At 43.5% G+C, this 22036-nt stretch overlaps 1 protein-coding gene across 1 annotated transcript in view; it reads right to left on the bottom strand.

The window, feature by feature from the left end:
* The window catches only part of SH3BP5 (SH3 domain binding protein 5), a 100102-nt gene extending 78835 nt beyond the window's left edge, over positions 1–21267 (bottom strand). Inside the window, exon 1 of the mRNA XM_040353058.1 lies at positions 20977–21267. Within this exon, the coding sequence (XP_040208992.1) occupies positions 20977–21060 (84 nt within the window). The 5' untranslated portion in view covers positions 21061–21267. The remainder of the gene's footprint in view (positions 1–20976) is intronic.
* Between the last annotated feature and the right edge of the window lie 769 nt (positions 21268–22036).

Genomic DNA, 22036 nt, shown 5'->3' with positions numbered 1-22036 from the left:
AAAACGCAAGAAACGCTATTGGAGCTGACGCTATACCTAGTTTACCTATTGTATTTGTTAACAGAAAACAGAACAGGCCTCAGGCCCGCCATACACAGATCGAATCTCGGCAGATTCAGCAGGAAAAAAAATACACGATAGCTATCAAAGCGTTATATACTGTAGGTCTAAATATTTCAGGATCCATTCACATTAGTGCAATTTCAGATGCAACGAAAATGGAGATCACCTTGTTTTTAATGGTGCTTGTTCACAACAGTGCAATTCGATTTTGGAAAAGGTTTCTCTACTACTTTGGTGCATTTTTTGTGATTTCAGCACAATTTTGGCCCCATAGAATATTTAAACCACTTCAAAAGTAGAATCCAAGTTGTACTACATAATTGCAGTGAAAGCAAGATCAAATTCTGAATGCAGCCTTATCCAACCTCTATATTATTGCATTTGTTTTTTAAATATTTGTATATAGAAAAAGTATTGTTAAAAATAAGGACTTGGTGGTTTAACCCAGGGGTCTCCAAACATTCTAAACAAAGGGCCGGTGACTTAACATCCTTGTTCCACCATATGGGAAGTTCCACACCCAACTGCGCAGACTCCGGGCATGCGCAGTAATAGGCTATGGGCAGGCTACGGAAATAGCCGAACGAAACAGCTGATCTTCAGCTGTTAAGAGGAACACAGCTCGGCAGATCACCGGCGGAATCGTCAGCTAGCTGCTGAGAGGAGTGCACACGGCGCTTTTTGTGTCCGCGGCATGCGGGATCCCTGGCATCGGAGAGGGGGGGGCGACAGATCACCGGCGGAATCGTCCGCTAGCTGCTGAGAGGCGTACACACGGCGCTTTTTGTGTCCGCGGCATGCGGGATCCCTGGGCATCGGAGGGGGGGGCTGTGTGCGGCTCTATGGGGCTGACGGAGCAGGAGGAGCTCACTGACTGACAATAGAGCGGCGCATCCAGGGCACCAGTCAACGAGCACACGGGCGGGGGAGGCCCCATAGCTGCCTCGGGGAGGGAGGAGGAGGGGAGAAGATGACCATCTGAAAATTCCACAACCGACTGCGCAGACTCCGGGCATGCGCAGTAGCAGGCTACGGAAATAGCCGAACGTAACAGCTGATCATCAGCTGTTAAGAGGAACAAATACCATAGCTGGAACAAGCTTGGCAGATCACCGGTTTATTGTTCTTCAGACTCTAGAAGGGCCAGACTTTGGCCAGCAGGAGTGGAAATTTTCCTGACATCAGTGGGATTAAGCATCTGGTATTAGTGCTCCTAGGGAGGCCCCGTTAGTTGTGTCAATGGGATAAATGGGGCTCCATTGTCGGTGTCAGATGGCAGAATAGCGTCTCGTATCAGTGGTAGGGATAGTGCCCCAAGGGCCGAATAGAGGCAAGCGAAGGGCAGCATCCGGCCCTCGGGCCACAGTTTGGAGACCACTGGTTTAACCAATCATTGTGTAGAACAGCCTTTCTCAACAATCATTCCATGGTATCCTAGGGTTCCTCCAGAGGTTCTTTGAGCTGTGAGCAATGGTGGACATCAATCTTCCACCTACACGGACCATTAATGGGGGACAATTTTCCACTGACATCCAATGCAAGAGGGTACATCTAATTTGGCCAGCAATGTAAGGCGGCACGTCTCCTCGGAACTAGTGTAAGGGTACACTGACAGTTTTACAGTCCCTTTCTTTTCTGGCTATTAATATTACATTTTTATGATTATTACTAAAAATAAAATGGTCATGTAGAGCAAGAGGGTGTTGAAAAATGACCCACTCTGTGTCAAATTTATTATGGGCACCAAATTTTTTTTGGATTCCTGTATCAACAAATGACTCTAAACACTAATATACCATGAATAACAGATATACATTTTAGCAGGGTTTTATAGAACCTGAAAATAATGTCAAGGGTTCCATCAGGTTAGAAAAATTGAGAAAGTCAGGTGTGTTAAATTATTTGTCATCCGCATCACTTGGGTGGGGGGGGGGGGGTCAGGGATGTTTCCTTTTGCACTATTGTACGTCTCACCAGCCACCCCCCGGATCAAAATTAGGAGGGATGGATGGATGGATTGCCTTTGTTGAATGAACATTTTGTCATAGCCTATTACAACTGAACGTCTCTCTTGCTCTAGGTTACATATGTAATATTAAAATACTTTTTTTTTTTTTAGATAATGTGAGAAAATATGGGACCCTTCCAATTGCAACAACAAGAACAAGACTTTGCTGAAAAGTTATATATAAACCATGAGAATTGCTGGTGCTTGGTGTAAACAGGTTTTCTATCTATGGTACAAATCAAGAGGTTCTGGATACATAGGCCCAGATTCACAGAGAGCAAGGCGCACATTACGCCGCAGTAGGGCAAACACTGTGCGCTACGCCAACGCAGCGCAGAGAGGCAAGCATTGCATTCAGCAAGCCAGTGCTCCCAATGCTGCGCCAGCGTGGGTTTCGAAGTCGCACACCGGCATAGGGTGAAGTGGGCGTGACCCCATGCAAATGATGGGCTGAGCGCCAGACAGGTACGTATCACGAACTGCACATGCGCCGTGACGTGGACGCAAGCACAGCACCCCCATGCGCCTGCTCACAACCACGCCGGCACAACTGCCTAAGCTACGCCGGATCACTGCGTACGCCTTGAACATAACGTACGCCCAGCCAGACACATGTCCAACGCACAATACACCGGCTTGTGTTCCCTGGTGCAGACCTGAGCATGTCTGTTGCTGGGTTGCATCTCCTTTATGGGGAATAACTTTACGCCGGATGTACAACTTGCGCGCATCTCGCGTAGCATGCGCCGGGCACATTTGTGAATCGCCGTAATTCCCTCATTTGCATATTTGAATGGCTAATCATTGGGAGCGGCACCATGCCTAAATGTGCGCCCACCCTACGCCGGCGTGAGCAAGCTACGTCGGCAGGGTGTAGCCTGGTTTTAGGCGCATGTCTGTTTGTGGGTCTGGCGCACAGATACGACGGCGCACATTTGCACTTACGTCGGCGTAACTTGTTATACGTCGGCGTAAGTGCTTTGTGAATCTGGGCCATAGTTGGCAATGGGGGCAACAAATGGGTTTCTGCCTACAGTTGACAAAACGGAATACAGTCTTTTTTTTTACGGTATTATTAACAGAAGCTCATAAAGACATTTGCGTTTGCTGTATTTCCACAATGACTTGCCTTATATATTCCACTAGCAAAAAAGTGTTGTTACAATACCATAAAATGCTTAGGTTGGAAATATTTCAAACACTGTAAAACGTAGCGTAGTTAACAGAGAGGTCACCTCCCTTTCACGTTTTACGCAAATTTAAAGCGGAGGTTCACCGGTAATATGCTCTTTTTACCCTTAGATGCATGCTCATTTAGTCTAGGGGAATCGGCTAGTTGTTTTAAAATCCGAGCATTACTTACCGTTGTAGAGGGCGATCTTCTCCGTCACTTCCGGGTATGGGTCTTCGGGACTGGGCGTTCCTTCATGATTGACAGTCTTCCGACAGGCTTCCGAAAGGCTTCCAACGGTCGCATCCATCGCGTCATGATTTTCCGAAAGTAGCCGAACGTCAGTGCGCAGGCGCAGTATAGAGCCGCACCGACGTTCGGCTTCTTTCGGCTACTCGTGACGCGATGGATGCGACCGTCGGAAGCCTGTCGGAAGACTGTCAATCAAGAAGGAACGCCCACTCCCGAAGACCCATACCCGGAAGTGGCGGAGAAGATCGCCCTCTACAACGGTAAGTAATGCTCAGATTTTAAAACAACTAGCCGATTCCCCTAGACTAAATGAGCATGCATCTAAGGGTATCAAAGGTTAAAAAAACATTTATGGGAGAACCCCCGCTTTAAAAAGTGGTTGTAAACCCTTTTTTTTTTTATTACTTTATGCTACAGGTAAGCCTATATTAAGGCTTACCTGTAGCTAGCCTGGATATCTCCTAAACCTGCACGGTTTAGGAGAAATCCCCCTGTGTCTACATGTGCTGAAGTGATGGACACATGCGCACTGAAGCAATGGTCACGTTGTGCCGCTGCTTCAGTTAGCTGTGCCGTTACCGGCGGCTCCCCGGTGGGGGACATACCGGAGCTGGACAATGATGACTAGAGGGAGATTTGGGACTTTCCCTTCTCCCCTCTGGTCTCAGCCAAGGACACACAGGTCCAATACAAAATTGTGCATAGAGCTCACTACACGCCTCACAGGCCGGCACATTCTCCAGCGTGCTGGCGCTGCTCCTACCAACCGGATTACTTTTTTCACATTTTTTGGGTATAATTGAATTGAACATTATTGGAAGGAAGTACTCCAGGTGAATGCTAAGGTCACTACGACTCGTGTTCCCTATGATCCTAAATGTTGTCTGCTGGGGCTTGTGGAACAAATGTCAATGATCAGAGCCAGAAAAATACTCATATCACTACTATTGTACTATGCCCGTAAGGCCATTACGATGAACTGGAAAAAATCGTCTCCATCCCTTGTCAGATTCTGGAAGAGCCTAGTGAATGCCAGTTTGCCCCTATATAAAGCCACCTACTCGGGCAGGGGATGTCCACATAAATTTGTGAAGGTACGGACCTGTTGGCTAGATGATAATACTACGGCAACTGATGCAGTAAACGACTTCTAGATTAACACTGTATCTCTAGTCTGTTATTAGGTTAACCCAACTATTCTCATGTTGCATTACCCCAGGGCTCGACAAATCCCGGGCGCCATGGCGACTAGAAATAGGGTCCTGGCGACTTGGCTTGGAAGCTGGCACCATCTGGTGGTGAGCCGTTGGTATTACAAGTTATTACCACCAGATGTGTAAGCTGGCGCCATCTGGTGGTGGCCGTTGGTATTACAAGTTAATTAGCCATTCTAATGTAATTTTTCACTATTTTCACTGCCATCTTCTTCCCTCTAATTAGAACCCCCAAACATTATATATTTTTTTATCCTAACACCCTAGAGAATAAAATGGCGATCGTTGCAATACTTTGTCATGCCGTATTTGCGCAGCGGTCTTACAAGCGCACTTTTTTGGGGAAAAAAATATTTTTTTAATTAATTAAAGTAACAGTAAAGTTATCCCCATTTTTTTTTAATATTATGAAAGATAATGTTACGCTGAGTAAATTCATACCCAACATGTCACGCTTCAAAATTGCGTCCGCTCGTGGAATGCTGACAAACTTTTATCCTTTAAAATCTTCATAGGCAACGTTTCAAAAAATCTACAGGTTGCATGTTTTGAGTTACAGAGGAGGTCTAGGGCTAGAATTATTGCTCTCGCTCTACCAATCGCAGCGATACCTCATGTGTGGTTTGAACACCGTTTACATATGCGGGCGCTGCTCATGCAAGTGTTCGCTTCTGCGCGCAAGCTCGTCGGGGAGGGGGCGTGTTTTCTGGCTCCTAACTTTTTTAGCTGGCTCCTAGATTCCAAGCAAATTTGTCAACCCCTGCATTACCCTGTCGGTCCCAATTTGAGCCCTGCTCCTCCTGAACTGAACCTCTCCCCACATTGGGGTAATAGTATAAGTAAGGTTGTTTATGCTGTGCCCTGTTGTGGTATGTTGCTACAACAGAGGACCTGCCTCTGTGTGGGCAAATTTTTGGTCCCTGCGTGGGCTAGTTTTGTATGCTACAGAAAAAGTCAAATAAAAAAGATTTTGCAAAAAATAAAATAAAAAATGTAGCGTAGTTTGTACAATGATAATATGGAGCAACAGTATAAGGCTCCTTTCACGTCAGCAGCGGTGTTTACAGCCTCCATGAAAAGTGATCCACAGTGTACTGCTTTTCAGAGGACAGTGAAAGAAGGTTTGTAGGCATTCAGTATACGGTACTGTCACTTCCTGATGCCTGTTTTTTTTTTTGGGGGGGGGGGGGGGGTTCAAACTGCAGAACTGAGCTGCAACTGCAAGGCAAACATCTGGCTTGTAGCTGTGTCGCAGTCTAATTCACTTACATAGGAGAGTCCGATAGGTGGTGATGCCTGTCAAACTTGGCATGTCACATTAAAAATTCAGCAGCTATTTTTTTTCTTCCTAACATTAGAGTTTTTCATCTTCTATGACACCTATTGTTGGACACTGAGTTCCTCTCTGGTCAATCGGATACAAACTTCCGTAGGAGGGTTGAGCCAGGGGTTATGAGGTCATCAAACTTCTTATCACCCCCTGAGTGGAATAAATTCCTCTTATGTCCGAGCCTTACAATGTCCCCGAGCTTAATGCTTGCCGCCAATATCAATTAACCCATTTCCTGCACTCACTCCCTTACTAAACCTCGCAAATTCCTTCGAAAATTGTTTTCTTTTGGAGGAAGTCTGTCAGGACACTAGGGCTATGCAATGCAATTATTTGTTTCTTAAACACTTCTAGTGACTTCAAAACTCCAAAGCTGACCATGAATTAATTACTAAATGGGAGAAGACAAATATTTAAAAAGGATCCTTGAGTTAAGCTTTAAAGCAGGGGTTGACAAATTTGCTTGGAATCTAGGAGCCAGCTAAAAAAGTTAGGAGCCAGAAAACGCACCCCGTCCCGACAAGCTTGCGCGCAGAAGCGAACACATACGTGAGCAGCGCCCGCATATGTAAATGGTGTTAAAACCACACATGTGAGGTATCGCCGCGATTGGTAGAGCGAGAGCAATAATTCGAACCCTAGACCTCCTCTGTAACTCAAAACATGCAACCTGTAGTTTTTTTAAACGTCGCCTATGAAGATTTGTCGGCATTCCACGAGCGGACGCAATTTTGAAGCGTGACATGTTGGGTATGAATTTACTCGGCGTAACATTATCTTTCATAATATTAAAAAAAATGGGGATACTTTACTGTTGTCGTATTTTTTAATTAAAAAAAAGTGTCATTTTTTTCCTAAAAAAGTGCGCTTGTAAGACCGCTGCGCAAATACGGCATGACAGAAAGTATTGCAATGATCGCCATTTTATTCTCCAGGGTGTTAGGATAAAAAATATATATAATGTTTGGGGGTTCTAATTAGAGGGAAGAAGATGGCAGTGAAAATAGTGAAAAATTACATTAGAATTGCTGTTTAACTTGTAATACCATCGGCCACCACCAGATGGCGCCAGCTTAGACATCTGGTGGTAATAACTTGTAATACCAACGGCTCACCACCAGATGGCACCAGCTCCCTTCCAAGCCAAGTCGCCAGGACCCTATTTCTAGTCGCCCTGGCGCCCGGGATTTGTCGAGCCCTGCTTTAAAGGGTTTGTAAAGGAATTTTTTTTTTTTATCTAAATAGCTTCCTTTACTATAATGCAGTGCTGTTTTCATGTCCTCATTGTTTGTTTTTGCTCTCAAGTTACTGTAATTCTTCTCTGATCTCCACACTTCCTGGTTGTCTGTTTCCTGATAACCACAGTACTGGGAGATTTCTCTCTGTGGTCACTAATCAAGGAGGTGTGATTACTGTGTGTCTAAATCCCCTCAGCACCGATCAGTTTAGTTTTCCAAGCCATCACTGCCCTGTATTGGCTCTGTACAGCAGAGAGGCAGGAAACATGCAAAAACAAAACTAGAAACTACAGGCACATTATATGATTGTTTTTTTATCAATTTTTAATTGTTTTTAAAATAATTCAGTTACCGTATTTATTGGCGTATACCGCGCACTTTTTTGCCCTGAAAATCCGGCCAAAATCGTGTGTGCGCAGTATACGCCGATACCCGCTTTCCCGTGCCAAGTTTGAATACTGCGCCGACATATACCGAGCGCAGTACACTCGGGTATAGTCGGGCAGTCTCGGCTCCTTCCGCGCTCACGTCCTGGACGTACAGGACGTCAGCGCGAGAGTTGCCGAGCCTGCCCGACAATACACGAGTGTACTGCGCTCTGTATATGTCGGCGCAGTATTCAAACTCGGCGCGGGAAACGGGCGGGGAGGACGTGAGGACGCCGGACCCGACAAGGAGGACACCCGAAGCCACAGACGGATGCCGGACCGGACGAGGACGCCGCACAAGACAATTAAAACTGTAAGTACAAAAACAATTTTTTTCCACAGGAATCCGCTGCAACTTTAGGGGTGCGCGCTATACGCGGGAGCGCGCTATACCCCAATAAATACGGTAACTATTATGTCTCTATTCCTTGTAAACAGTCATTTCAGCAAAACATTTTTTATTTACAACTCCTTTAAGGATCAAGCTTGCTTGGCCATATTCATTGTATTGAACAACATAACCGTTTTACATTTCCACATTTCTGTTTCTTTAAAAGGAAGAAGAAAGGATTACTTTATTACCCAGGGATGTGCTTTGCATGGTTAAAATTCCATATATTTACTGACTTCAGCATTTAGGAAATAGGAGATTTCCTACATGAAAATGACAATATCCGGCTAATTGACTGACGCACCATGTTCTTTTCTGCTTAGACTAAAGAAAGGAAATCACCATCAGTAGCAAAACCTCTTTATATCTATACAATGACCCAAAATGCAAGAACAATCCAAAACGTGTGTGATAAAAATACTAACTAATAATGGATTTGCATGCTAATTATTTTGGACCAGTCACTGTATAAAAATAAATAAAAACATATAGAGGGCCAGATTCTCTAAAATCCTGCGGCGGCGTCGCGTAAGCTATTTACACTACGCCGCCCCAACTTACAGGAGCAAGTGCTGTATTCCCTAAACACTTGCTCCATAGTTTGCGGCGGCGTAGTGTAAAAGGCCTGGCGTATCCCGGCGTATTTCAAAGGGGGCGGCTTATATTTAAATTAAGCGCGGCCCCGTTTCGATCGAACTGCGCATGCGCCGGGCTAAAAATAGCCCAGTGTGCATGCTCCAGTTCTCGGCGGAAAACGTCAATGACGCCGACATGTGCGTCATTGACGTAAAGTCGTATTCAAGAACGACTTAGTAAAACGACGTACCCGACGGGAAAAGACGACGGGGACCCGACGCCATACTCAACATGGCATACGTGGGACTGGCGTAAGGTTACCCCTCATATAGCAGGGGTAACCTTGCGCTTACGCAAACGACGTTAGCGACGGTTACGCGACGCGATTTCGTTCGGGAATCGGCGTATCAGGCTCATTTGCATAAACAAATGAGACCTGAACGTAAACGCCACCTAGCGGCCGGCGGCGAATTAAATTTAGGATCCGACAGTGTAAGTGACTTACACTAGTCGAATCCTAGCCTAAATCCGGCGTATATTGTTTTGTGAATTCAAAATAATGATACGCCGGCGGGAAATTCGATTTACGCCGGTGTATCAGTAGATACACCGGCGTAACTGGTTTGAGAATATGGCCCAGAGTGCCTATACTTAAGAATATGCCAAAATTTAAGCTTTGGGTAGCTCTGTTGGCAACACCCAGAGCGAGAAAAGTTGATTGAAATATCAAATAAACCTAGTGAAAACAGTATCCAAATAAAGTAATTTTTTGGGGTATTCTCACAGGTGCAAGGTGGTGCAGCTGTCTGAATACAATAACCAGCTGTGCCAATTCCTCCATCCATACGGTTTAACGTGGATGGAGAAATCTAAAACCTGCATGGCTAGCATTCACAATTCATATTTAAAAGAGAAGTATGGGAATTTAGTTTTTTTCTGAATCAAACTACCGTATTTATCGGCGTATATCGCACACTTTTTTGCCCTGAAAATCAGGGCAAAATCGTGGGTGCGCGATATACGCCAATACCCGCTTTCCCGCGCCGAGTTTTGAATACTGCGCCGACATATACCGAGCGCAGTACACTGGTGTATAGTCGGCCAGTCTCGGCTTCTTCCGCGGTCACGTCCTGGACGTACAGGACGTGAGCGCGACAGTTGCCGAGCCTGCCCGAGTGTACTGTGCTCGGTATATGCTCGGCGCGGGAAACGAGCGGGGAGGACGCCGCAGAAGGACGCCGGACCCGCCGCAGAAGGACACCCGAAACCGCAGAAGGACACCCGAACCAGCAGAAGGATGCCGGACCCGACGAGGCCGCCGATGGACGCCGCGCAAGACACCAAAACTGTAAGTACAAAAATAACTTTTTTTCCCACAGGATTTGGGGGTCACTTTAGGGGTGCGCGGTATACGCGGGAGCGCGTTATACCGCGATAAATACGGTAACCGAGCGAGCAAACACCGCCGATCGCTCAGTTCTCACAGCCCCCTGAGCTCTCTGCTCTGCACCCCACCCACGCTCACTGGATATTGTTATTTCAATACTTTCATTTACTCAACTTTCAGTATTCAGATAAGGACTTCTGACTTTGACCTTCCTCATTTGCATACTTGCTCCAGGTCAGAGGCGTTTAAAGTACTAAATCTAGAAGGCTAGAATGTCAGCCCAGCATTTTAAATAGACAATCTGTATTTTACTCTATTATATTTATTTCTGTGTAAAATAAGTGAATGCCTTGACTTTAGAGGTATTGGCAGCACTGTACAGTTCCTGCTGTCAGGATAACATAGCACTGGGGAGGATTGCTCTATTCTCCTTGCATGTGTGGATAGGCATAATTGTTTTCCAAATGCAAAAAAAAAAAAAAAAAAAAAAAAAAAATCACACACACACACACACACACACACACACACACACACACACACACACACACACACACCACACGCTTAAAGCGGTAGTAAACCTGCGGGCGATTATAATTTTTTTGCATACCTGCAAGGCAAAAGGCATAATGAGCTAGTATGCACATACTAGCTCATTTTGAAATACTTACCTTGGAACGAGGCGTGGGGAACTTACCTGGTCCACGCCAAGGGAGATGTCATCTTGCCTCGGCGTGTCTTCCGGGTATCGCCGCTCCAGTGCTGTGATTGGCTGGAGCGGCAAATGTCGTCACTCCCACGCATGCGCGCGGGAGACTTCTTTCCGGCAAGGTCCGGCGGCTGTAAAAACGGACTTGTGGCCGTTTTTCACCTACCTCCAATCTGATTTGTAAAAAAATTTAAAATATATATATATATATATATATATATATATATATATATATATATATATATATATATATATATATATATATTTTTTTTTTAAATTTATTTATTTATCACACACACACAAGCGGGGGGTCCATCCCCTTCCGTCTGGGCAGATCGAAGGGTCCATAGAGTACCATGCATATGCAGAGTGGACACGGACCTGTCATCCGCCCGCTCCACTCATTGTGGCCAGTGACCAAGCCGCTTAAGTGGACCTCGCTTTTCAAAGATTTGACACCCCTGATGTAAACACTCAGCTTGAAAAAAAACCTCATTCAATTAGAAAATAAAAGGCAAAACATTGGTGTATAGATAGTAACCACTTGCTTAGTGGGAACCCCGTCCTGACCAGGCAGATTTTCAGCACCATCGCACTGAGTGACAATTGTGGTCATGCGATACTGCACTCATTAAATTTTTATCTTTTTGTAGCGCCCCCCTCTTTAAAGTTAGTGGGGCGTTACGCTAAAGTTAGTGGGGAATAGGAGATTTTCAATTGCTCCCATTCACTAATTGTTAGTTTGTGCTGTTGCCAGTTCGGAACTGCCTCATGGGTCAGTCTGTGTGTCCAGGGGTGCGTTGCCACCCCTGGGCGACAGGTGGCACTATAGGGGTCCTGACGGAGCCATTCTCCCCAGCAGCCAGAGGATTTTTTCCCTCTTTGGGTGTGCTGGCGGGGGGGTATATCTGTGGCACCCGCCATTTTTCGTTGTTCTCTGCAGGGCCCGAGATTAAGGTGCGGCATCCACCTTCAGGGTGCGCGCATCCGCGGCCCCCGTCCTCATGGCCTACCTGGCTAAATTTATGCACCTCGCGGAACCTTCTTCTGATGAAGAGAGAGACCCCAGCGTCTTGCTGGGCTCCAGATCCTGAGCTGGGAGCTGAACGGTGGGGGATTGGCTTGGGAGAACCTAAGTACAGAGGTTGTCTGCGAGGCCTGGACGAACCACCGGGGATCCGGTCACCACGCCATATGACAGGTGCCCCTTTTTGCTGTCAGTAGGTGACCCTACAGAATAGGACCTACTGGGAGGATTCGCTATCCTTACGCGCTGACTATATTGAGAACATTTACCAAGCCTGTGGCAGATTGTTTCCTCCCAGTGATTTGATTATTGCAAGTGACCCTTTGGCTGCCAGGTCCAAGTTAATTGCCTGTCCAGGGGGCACTTACCCACCCTGGCGAGGGTGGCGACGTTTTGAATCGTCTCTGCTGAGAGCAGGCTTGCTCTCTATGCTTCTGATATCCAAGGTCTGATGCTACAAGTTCTTCCTACTCATCAACCCTTTTCTCTACTGTGTGTAATGTTGATGTTGGCCATGTTGGCCTTGGAATACAGCATTGAAAACTCACGCTACCGGCTGGACACTTGCTTATTTATCCACACTCACAAGTATTACCCCTAGACAGAAGAATTTGGTAACTTAAAGGGTCACTAAAGGAAAAATTTTTTTTAGCTAAATAGCTTCCTTTACCTTACTGCAGTACTGGTTTCATGTGCTTATTGTTCGTTTTTGCTTTGAAGTAGCTGTAATTCTGCTGTGATCTCCACACTTCCTGGTTGCCTGTTTCCTTATAACCATCATACTGGGCGATTTTCACGGTGGTCTAAGCTGTCATTACTGTGTGTCTAAAACTCCTCAGAACCAATCAGATTCATTTTAAAAACAAAACACTGCCCTGGATTTGTTTGTTTTTGTTCTGTGAGTCTTCCCAACTCACCTCTCACCCGGAACTTCATGTATGTCCTTTAAAATCGAAAGTGAAACTAGAGCCACATTATATGATAGATTAAATTCAATTTTTAAAAGGAATCAGTTAATTTTTATGTCTCTATACCCAATAAACAGTCATTTTAGCAAAAAAAAAAAATTTCCTTTAGTGACCCTAAGCCGATCCCAAATTAAACCAGCGGCTCCTTCGGGGGTGAGTGCTACATTTTGTTTAGAGCCTTCTTTTGGTGGTATTTAATCACCAGTGGGTTTTTATTTTTGTCAAACAAAGACAGAAATGTTTTAAAAAAAATAAAAAAATAAGTTTTGGTTATATAATTTTGCAAAAAGGTAATTTTTACAATTCACTGATGTGCGCTGATGAGGTGACACCGATGATCAGTGCCCTGATTTTCTGTGTACATGTCCCCTGTCGGGATTGCCAGTCACCTGCATCCCCCCCCCCCCCCCCAGGGGGCACACAAGAGGCATGGTTCCGGGAGGATGTCCATGCTGTAGCCGTCTTTCGGTTATGGCACTTCTAGGAAGTGGTTAAACAACAGAACACTGGTCTTCCCAGTAAATAGCTGTTCAGGAAGGGGAATAGAGGAACGTATCAGGACAAGTCTGAACTTCGAAGAGAACAGGATGATTTTTCATACAAGTACGTGGTACAGCAGGCACATATCAGGAATATGACATTTTGAGTTTACAAATTCTTCAAGTAGCGCAGCAATCCAAAAAAGTAAAAAAATTACACAAAAACTAAAATGTATTCATGGGTGGAGAAGTTTTGAGGACAACAAGGGAACAAAACAAATGAAACTTTGTAACAAAGATGCTGTTATGAAATCCTAATGCATTTAAGCATATAACGTCAGTCGCTAATAGGAAACCACACTTGTCTGGTAAATTAATTGGATAAAAAGGAAATCTGATGTCAGCCCTTGTGGGTTTAAAGGTGAAAGTCAACAATTTACAAAGCTACAATGGCTCTGTTGTGTACATTGGATAAGTGGGTAAAGGCTCTCAGAATGTATAACATGCAGAGGGTCCTGCTGAATAACAACAACAGTATAGCTGTCAGTCACTAGCCAATCAGATTGCATTGGTATACACTGGACAGTTTCAGGTCAGTTTCTGATTGGTAGATATGGCCATTGTCATTGCACTGTTAATAAACAAGCTTTTTTTTGACCTGTGGCCCCATTCAGACCAGAGTGTTTTGTAGCTCGAAGCTCAAAAACGTTCAGCATACAAAATTCCATTGCTTTCAATTGTGGCTCTTCACACCTGAAAGTAGTATCACCTGAAGCTTGTAGCTCCAAGCTTTTTTTGTCCACAAAAGACTTCAGTGGGAGCACCTGAAAATGTTTTAAAAAATCAGACACGTTTTTATTTCCTAGTAGCTTTCCATCAGATAAAAATACTATAAAAAAAAAAAAAAAACACACACATATTTAAAGCCTAAGATGGCCACACAGACAAGCAGTGGCGGCTGGTGCTGGAGGATTTTGGGGGGCACAGGCGCAGTGTTGCAAACCGTTCGTATTTTTACAGACAGTTTCTAAAAACAAGCACTTTTTTCCCCTGTTCGTAAATGTCTGTGGTTGTGGGAATGTGCCAGTAAAAATAGCCGGGATCGGTTCGGCTTGGAACTGCGCACAGAGATTGGAGGCAGGGGGTAATTGGAGGCTGGGGGTGATGGTGGCTGCGGTGGAACCGCAGAGGGTGATGGAGGCAGGGGGAGATTGGAGGCACCACAGAGAGGGATGATGGCACTACAGAGGGTGGGGGATGGAGACAGGAGTTGTTGGTGGCACAACAGAGGGGGATGGAGGCAGGGGGCCTGGGGGAGATTGGAGGCAGAGGGAGATTGTGGCACCGCAGAGGGGGGTGAAGGCAGGGGGTGTTGGTGGCAGAGGGGGATGGAGGCATGGGGTGATGTGACTAAATAATTTCCCCTTATTATATCGAAAATTACAAAAATATGTTGTTTACCTTAATATCTACCTTAAATCACAATAATATTTGCCTAGCGTACTTGTTTGTAGCCCAAATACTGAAATTTGCACCTAAAATTTTTATTTTGTAACTTTTGTGAAATGCCAGTACAAACGTGGCTGTGCAACTAAATTTCAATCTAAAAAGGTAAGAGCAAAGCAACAAGCTCAGTATGGTGCCTTCAATTCTTTACCATCCAATCGGCAGGCTGGTGACCAAGCTGTATTTCTCAAGGAAACCAAGGTCTATAAGCCTGACAATGCAGTGCGGCAGAGGATTTTTTTTATTTTTATTTATTTTTTTAACCTTTTTTAGTCTAAATAATGCAGCTTGTTAAACCATGGTGTATAATAAATAGACCATGAGTGTGCAATGTGCATCAGCAAGGGCGCTTGTGTGAAATGACGACAATGCAGAAGAGTAATTAGGAGTCAGGGACAGACTGTTGTCACCCTATAACAGTAAATGCTTGCATGAGGATCTTTGTGGCTACCAAACAAGCAAATATTTCAATAACGTAGGAGATATTGATTTAACTTACAGGCAGGGGTGGACTGACAACTCATGGGGCAATAGGAGATTATGGGGCCCTCGGGCAATAGGAGATTATGGGGCCCCCGGGCAATAGGAAATTATGGGGCTACACAGTACTGTATATATAATATACACACACACACACACACACACACACACACACACACACACACAGAAGGTACTGGAGAGGCGGGGCAGCTATAATCTTGGGATTTTCAGACCAAAAGGATGTCGGTATGGGACATTTCAGGGACAGATGTAAAAAAAAAACAAAAAAAAAAAACAAAAACACACAGCTTTTTACATACTGCCCCTGGTTTTACTGAGGCTGGCAACCCTGATGGGGCCCCCTAGTGGCATGGGGCCCTCGGGCAGTGCCCTAGTGACCGAATGGTCAGTCCGCCCCTGCTTACAGGTAAGCTTTATCATAAGCTTACCTGTAGGTAAAAAACTAAATGCAGAGTTTACTACAACTTTAATAATATCCTAAAGTCCGGGAGATCAGGAGCAATAAAGGTGACTCGATTATAAGCCAAGAGGGGAATTTTCAGCACAAAAAAATAAAAAATAAAATAAAAAATGTGCAGAGAAACTCTGCGTATACTCAAGTATATACGGTACTTGCTCTGTGCAGTAGTTTTGCAGAGAGCAGCCCAGATCCTCCAGGCTCCCTCCCGCCTGCCGAGTACCCCCACAGCTTGCTATGGGGGCACTCGAGCTGCTGCTCCGTGTGTCCATTCAGACACAGATGTGCCTCGTCCCCACCCCTCTCTCTTCTCATTGGCTCACTGACTTTAATTGACAGCAGCAGGAGCCAATTGCACCTGCTGCTTTGTCTCAGCCAATCAGGAGGGAGAGTCCCGGGACAGCCGAGGCTGTCGAGCAACATCGCTGGATGCAGATGGGGCTCAAGCAAGCATTAGGGGGGCTTCTGCACACAGAAGGGTTTTTATCTGAATGCATAAAAAGGTTAAAAACCTTCAGCCTTTAGAACCACTTTAAAGTGGAGGAAAAGTCCAACTAGAATGTTCAGCTGAGAGATTATATATATATATATATATATATATATATATATATATATATATATATATATATATATATATATAAAAATTCTATATATACATATACATATACACATACACACATACACACACACACACACACACACACACACACACACATACTACTGTAGGGAAGAGGGGAGGAAGAACGGACAACAGCTGGGCCATAGGAGCCTATGGGTGACATCACAGCTCCCAGGAATTCACAGCTATTGTCAAGCACTCCCTTACACAGAGCTGTAGAATTACATCACTTTATTTTTAACAATAGTTTTAATCAGGCGTTTCTTCTACTTTAAAAGAGGCTTCACTAAGACACAAAAGTTACTTCACTTGCTCCCATGACCCAGAACGTCATACTAAAAAGGTTGGGAGTCCCAATACAGAAAAACCGATGATTTTAAAAACACATTTTACCTACTAGGCCTCACATGCACACGGGGCATTTGCGCAGTTCTTCTGAAAGACGTTTCTCCTAGCAGGCCGGGAAAAAAAAACCCATGTGCCTAAGGCCACATTTTGCAAACATGTTTAGGCGCATTAAGTGTTTAGGCGCTCAATCTTTTGGCCAGAATATTAATTTTTTTCAGGCCACTTCAATCAATGAAATGTCGAGTGCTACACCTGCCTACCATTTAGGCACATATGGTGTTTTTTTCCCCTGTCAAAATGTTGTTCTCCTGAATGCGTAAGCTACGGTTGGGGGGTTTATGCCTCTAAAAACCTGCAAACACCTATGTGCATGGACAATTAGAGGCAGAAAATAAAATAAAAAAAAGAGGTCAAACACCCTTAGGCCTTGTTTACACTTGCTTCAAAATGTGGCATTAGACACACTTTTTTAAAAGCACTCGGAATGGCAGGAAAAGCACCTCTCGTCAAATAAAATGGTTACTTTACAGTCCTGTGTACATATTGGGGGGTTATTTACAAAAGGTAAATCCCCTTTGCACTACAAGTGCACTTGAAATTGCAGTTGCTGTACATCTGAGCAGTAGATCTGAGGGGAAGCTCTGCTAATTTTATTATCCAATCATTTGCAAGCTAAAATGCTGATTTTTTATTTTCATTGCATGTCCCCCTCAGATCTACAGTGACTGCACTTTCATGTGCACTTTGCACTTGTAGTTTGTACTTGTAGTGCAAAGTGGATTTGCCTTTCGTAAATAACCCCCATTGTGTTTGCTTTGCTTCAAAATGTATACCCCATGTCACTTTATTGGTGCTTCACAGCATCTCAAAAGTCTCCATAGAAGTCTATGACAAAGCACCTGAAGCTTTTGAGGGGCTTTTATCTACTTCGCTTTGTTTTGAAGGTATTGAGAAATCCCAGGATGCACTAAGAAACCAGCAAGCGAAGCGGAAAGACATCTGGTGTGCGGCGTGGAGCAGCAGAAAGGCAAGACTGGTCCAGACTGAAGCGGAGCAACTAGCAGACCGCACACGTGGTGTGCAACATGGGAACGCTATAGCAGAAGGTGAGCGGAGGCCGGACGGATAAGACTGAACGGCAGAGGATCAGCAGAGCTGGAGGACCAGAGCAGGAGAAACTAGCAGATGTCACACGTGGTGTGCAGCATGGGAGCAATATAGCGGGAGGTGAGCGAGGACCAGAGAGATAAGAGGATCAGCAGAGCTGGGGGTTACAACTAGGGGGAGGAAATCAACAAAGCAGAGAATATTACTGAGCAGGGCTGTAGCAGAGCTGGGGGTACTACTGAGCAGGGGATCTACTGAATACGTGTACCAACAAGCAGGGGTTCTGCTGGGCCCCTTTAAAACAAATTGAAATCCAAAGCATCAAAAACACACCAAAAAAGAGATTTAGGTAGGTGCTTTATTGTGTATTAAAGTTAAAGCAAATGAGCACTTAAAGTAAAACTATAGGCAAAACTCCCCCCCCACCCCATTTTGGATAGAGCAAGGGAGGGTTATTAGCCCTGTCAGATTGTCATGCTCGCCCCCTCCCTTGGGCTACAGGAGAGTCAGGACGCTCTCTACGTTGCAGATAGAGAAAAGAGCTGTGTGTTAGTGGGCGTCCTGACTCTCCTGTAGTCCAAGGGAGGGGAGGAGCATGACACTCCACACCAGGGAGAAAGCCTTGCATTACTGTGTGGAGTTACAGACAGAAGAACAGGAAGTGAAGATTTCTCAGAAGAAATAAGGACATTTAAAAGCAAAATTGAAGGATGAGGTAAGTGAAGGAGGACTGCACTAAGGTAAAGGAAGCTATTTAGGACAAAAAATGTTTACCTTTACAACCCCTTTAACTGGGACACAGACAGCAATAAAAACTGACAGGTTCTAATCTATATATAAATAAAGGGAAAAAAAAAAAGAATTATAAAAAAATAAAAATAAAGTTTTGCCTTTAGTTATACTTAAATTTTTTACTCCCAGTGCGCATGAGGCCTTACACAAAAAAACAATTTAACCCAATCCAGAGAAAACGAGTATGTGTTAACTATGATTAATGGCCAGGCACATATTCCAATTCATTCATGACGGCCTCCATAATTTGCAGAAATGAAACATGTTATATAGATATTTGTTTTTTTCAATATACCCAAATGACAATCATTAGATCATTAGAAATAATAGATTGTGGCAGTTAATGTGTAGACAAAAGGGAATAGCTTGACTAATTTTGTGATAAATGAGTATGCTGTAAAATCCTTTGTGTAGGAAACACGTGCTGCAATAGCAATGTTTGCAATGAACATGGGTATAAAATAACTTAAAAAAAAAAAAATATAGGATTATTGTATCTTGACACCTGAAAAAATAAAACGGTCTACAGGCAAAACGGTGAAAGCCTCAGTGTCATAATGCATCAACCTTTTTTTTTTTGAGACCTTCCAGCAAGGGATCAATCAAGAAATAAAAAAAAAAATTGGTGAATTTTGTGTTAAAGTTGTGAGAAAGCATTGATAAATAGATCCCCGGGTCTCACCGTTTACACTGCTTGTATGTCACCCATCCACCCAAAACACATCAAAAAGTTTTCCAATCTGCTGATGTTGGTAAACCAGTCGACCAACTATATCAGCCCCCAATCGGCCTGTCCTTATTTAAATGCATACCCTTCCAAGCTGGCTCAACCACCTCCTATTGCAGTCATACAATGAGATTAAATAATACCTATATCTGCAGATCAGATAACCAAAAGATAAAATTCCAATTTATTCACAGGGTCAAAAAAAACAAAAGCTGTGAGATGTAAAACATTTTATATACCAAATTAATAAACCCATATGGTAGAACACACACACACACACACACACACACACACACACACACACACATGGGGTATACAAAGTTATTTTGGAATTTGCACTGTAGCCCACATTTAACATTTCAGAACTGAATACAGATTTTCTAGGTTCATTAGGAACACAAGCCAGATACATAAAAACCAACCTAAAATAGTGTAATACTGTAACAGTGCTGTAAAAATAAATAAATAAAAAAAAAGACATCTAAAATCTCCTAATGGAAAGATTCATACTCAACTACTGCAAACATGTGATCCCATCCTACTATGATAGTGATCATTTTTATCATTTCATTTTTCTTACTCTATACACAATGACGATCATCTGTTTTACAAATGTTGTTTTTTGTACTTTTTAAAAATGATACTTGCATCAATACTTTAGATATAAGCAACGTTTCGAGACAGAGAAACAAAATTCCAAAATTATATATGTAGTCAAGAGATAAAATTATAAAAACATTTTATTCTCAAGATTGTTATAGTTATATATGATCATAGGGCAAAGCAAGAAATAATAAAATATATATATTTTATTATTATTTCTTTCTTTGCCCTATGATCCACTTCTCAAGATTGTTATAGTAATATATGACATATGTTAAGTGGATCATAGGGCAAAGAAAGAAATAATAATAAAATATATATATATTATTATTTCTTGCTTTGCCCTATGATCCACTTAACATATGTCATATATAACTATAAATCTTGAGAATAATTTTTATATATATATATATATATATATATATATATATATATATATATATATATATATATATATATATATATATATATATATATATATATATTCTCAAGATTGTTATATATATGACATAATTTAAGTGGATCATAGGGCAAAGCAAGAGATAATAAAATATATATATTTTATTATTATTATTTCTTTGCCCTATGATCCACTTAACATATGTCATGCAGAACTATAACAATCTTGAGAATAATTTTTATATATATATATATATATATATATATATATATATATATATATATATATATATATATATATATATATATATATATACATATACACATACATACATACACACACACACACACACACACACACACAAACTATATACAAACCACAAAATAAAAACAAAAAAAAACACAAGGCAGCCATAGCAAGCCTCCTTTGAAGACTTAATTTTACACTGGTGGAATAGTGAGTTCCTTTCCAAAAAAAAATAGATATTTATATAAAAAAAGACATGTAAAAATAAATAAAAAATAAAAACATACAAAAGCACAAACAGAAAAACGAAGCAGCCATAACAAACATCCTCCTGTGCCAGGCTTAGCAGGACCCCCAGGATGTCTGATCCTGCCCTTCCTAGCCAGGTGAAGCAGACACACCTCCCCTCCACAGACATGGTAGATCATGTACCTGGATTCTGGGGTCCACCTCTTCTTCCTCCTCCTGTGGTTGTACATTCTCCTGCCCCTTGTTTCTTACCCCCATTGTTTCCATTATGCCGCAGACATATGTGATGGTTGCTGCAGCTTGTGCTGATGACTGGAGGAGACACAAAGGGAGGCAGCAATGTGTGTGCAATCACAGCCCCCCTGGGCACCTCTGCATGGCCCCTCCAGCCAGCCTATGTGACAGTGTACAGGGACAAGGCTGCAGGTAGCAGACTGGCAGCAATCCTGCTGGAAATGAATAGCAGCACATAGGAACTGAGCTGAGTCTCCGCCTTCTATTGCTATCACTGGAAGGAGAGAGGAAGCATAGCTTCACTAGCCCACAGCTGATTATTATGTGGGTGAGGTTATTGCAGCAGAGGAGAGGCTACATCACTCTGAGGACTGATAGCATGCATTTTGGGAGGCTTGGAATGCAAGGAAGGGAGGGGAGGGGGGGTCTGGCACACATTTGCATGACAGATCATCTGAACCAAAATGGCTCTTTTATCCCTGATTACATTTAACAATATGAAAAAGGGAGGCTGCCATTGCAGAGCTTATTTCATTTCTGAAAATGCTAGTTGCCTGGTTGGCACGATGAATGTATTGTTCTGAGTCAGCGGAAGTATGCCAATCATACGTTCCATGTATGTTTTAAGTCAGTGGTTCAAGAAAGCAATGGGGTAGATTCAGGTACCTTTTGCGCCCTCTTACGGAGGCGCAGCGTACCGTTTTAACGCTGCGCCTCCGTAAATTACGTGCGCTACGCTTCATTCATGAAGCAGTAGCTACGTAATTTGCGCGGGCGCTCCTTAAAAATGCCCGGCGTAAGGGCGCGTAATTTAAATGATCCCGTAGGGGGCGTGGATCATTTAAATTAGGTGCGTTCCCGCGCCGAACGTAGTGCGCATGCTCCATCTGGAAACTTTCCCGACGTGCATTGCGGCAAATGACGTCGCAAGGACGTCATTTGCTTCAACGTGAACGGAAATGGCGTCCAGCGCCATTCACGATTCACTTACGCAAACAACGTAATTTTC

The sequence above is a fragment of the Rana temporaria genome, chromosome 5 (assembly GCF_905171775.1).
Source record: "Rana temporaria chromosome 5, aRanTem1.1, whole genome shotgun sequence".
NCBI lineage: Eukaryota > Metazoa > Chordata > Amphibia > Anura > Ranidae > Rana > Rana temporaria.
The sequence above is the reverse complement of the archived record's forward strand: the minus strand, read 5'-3'. Positions and strand labels throughout refer to the sequence as shown.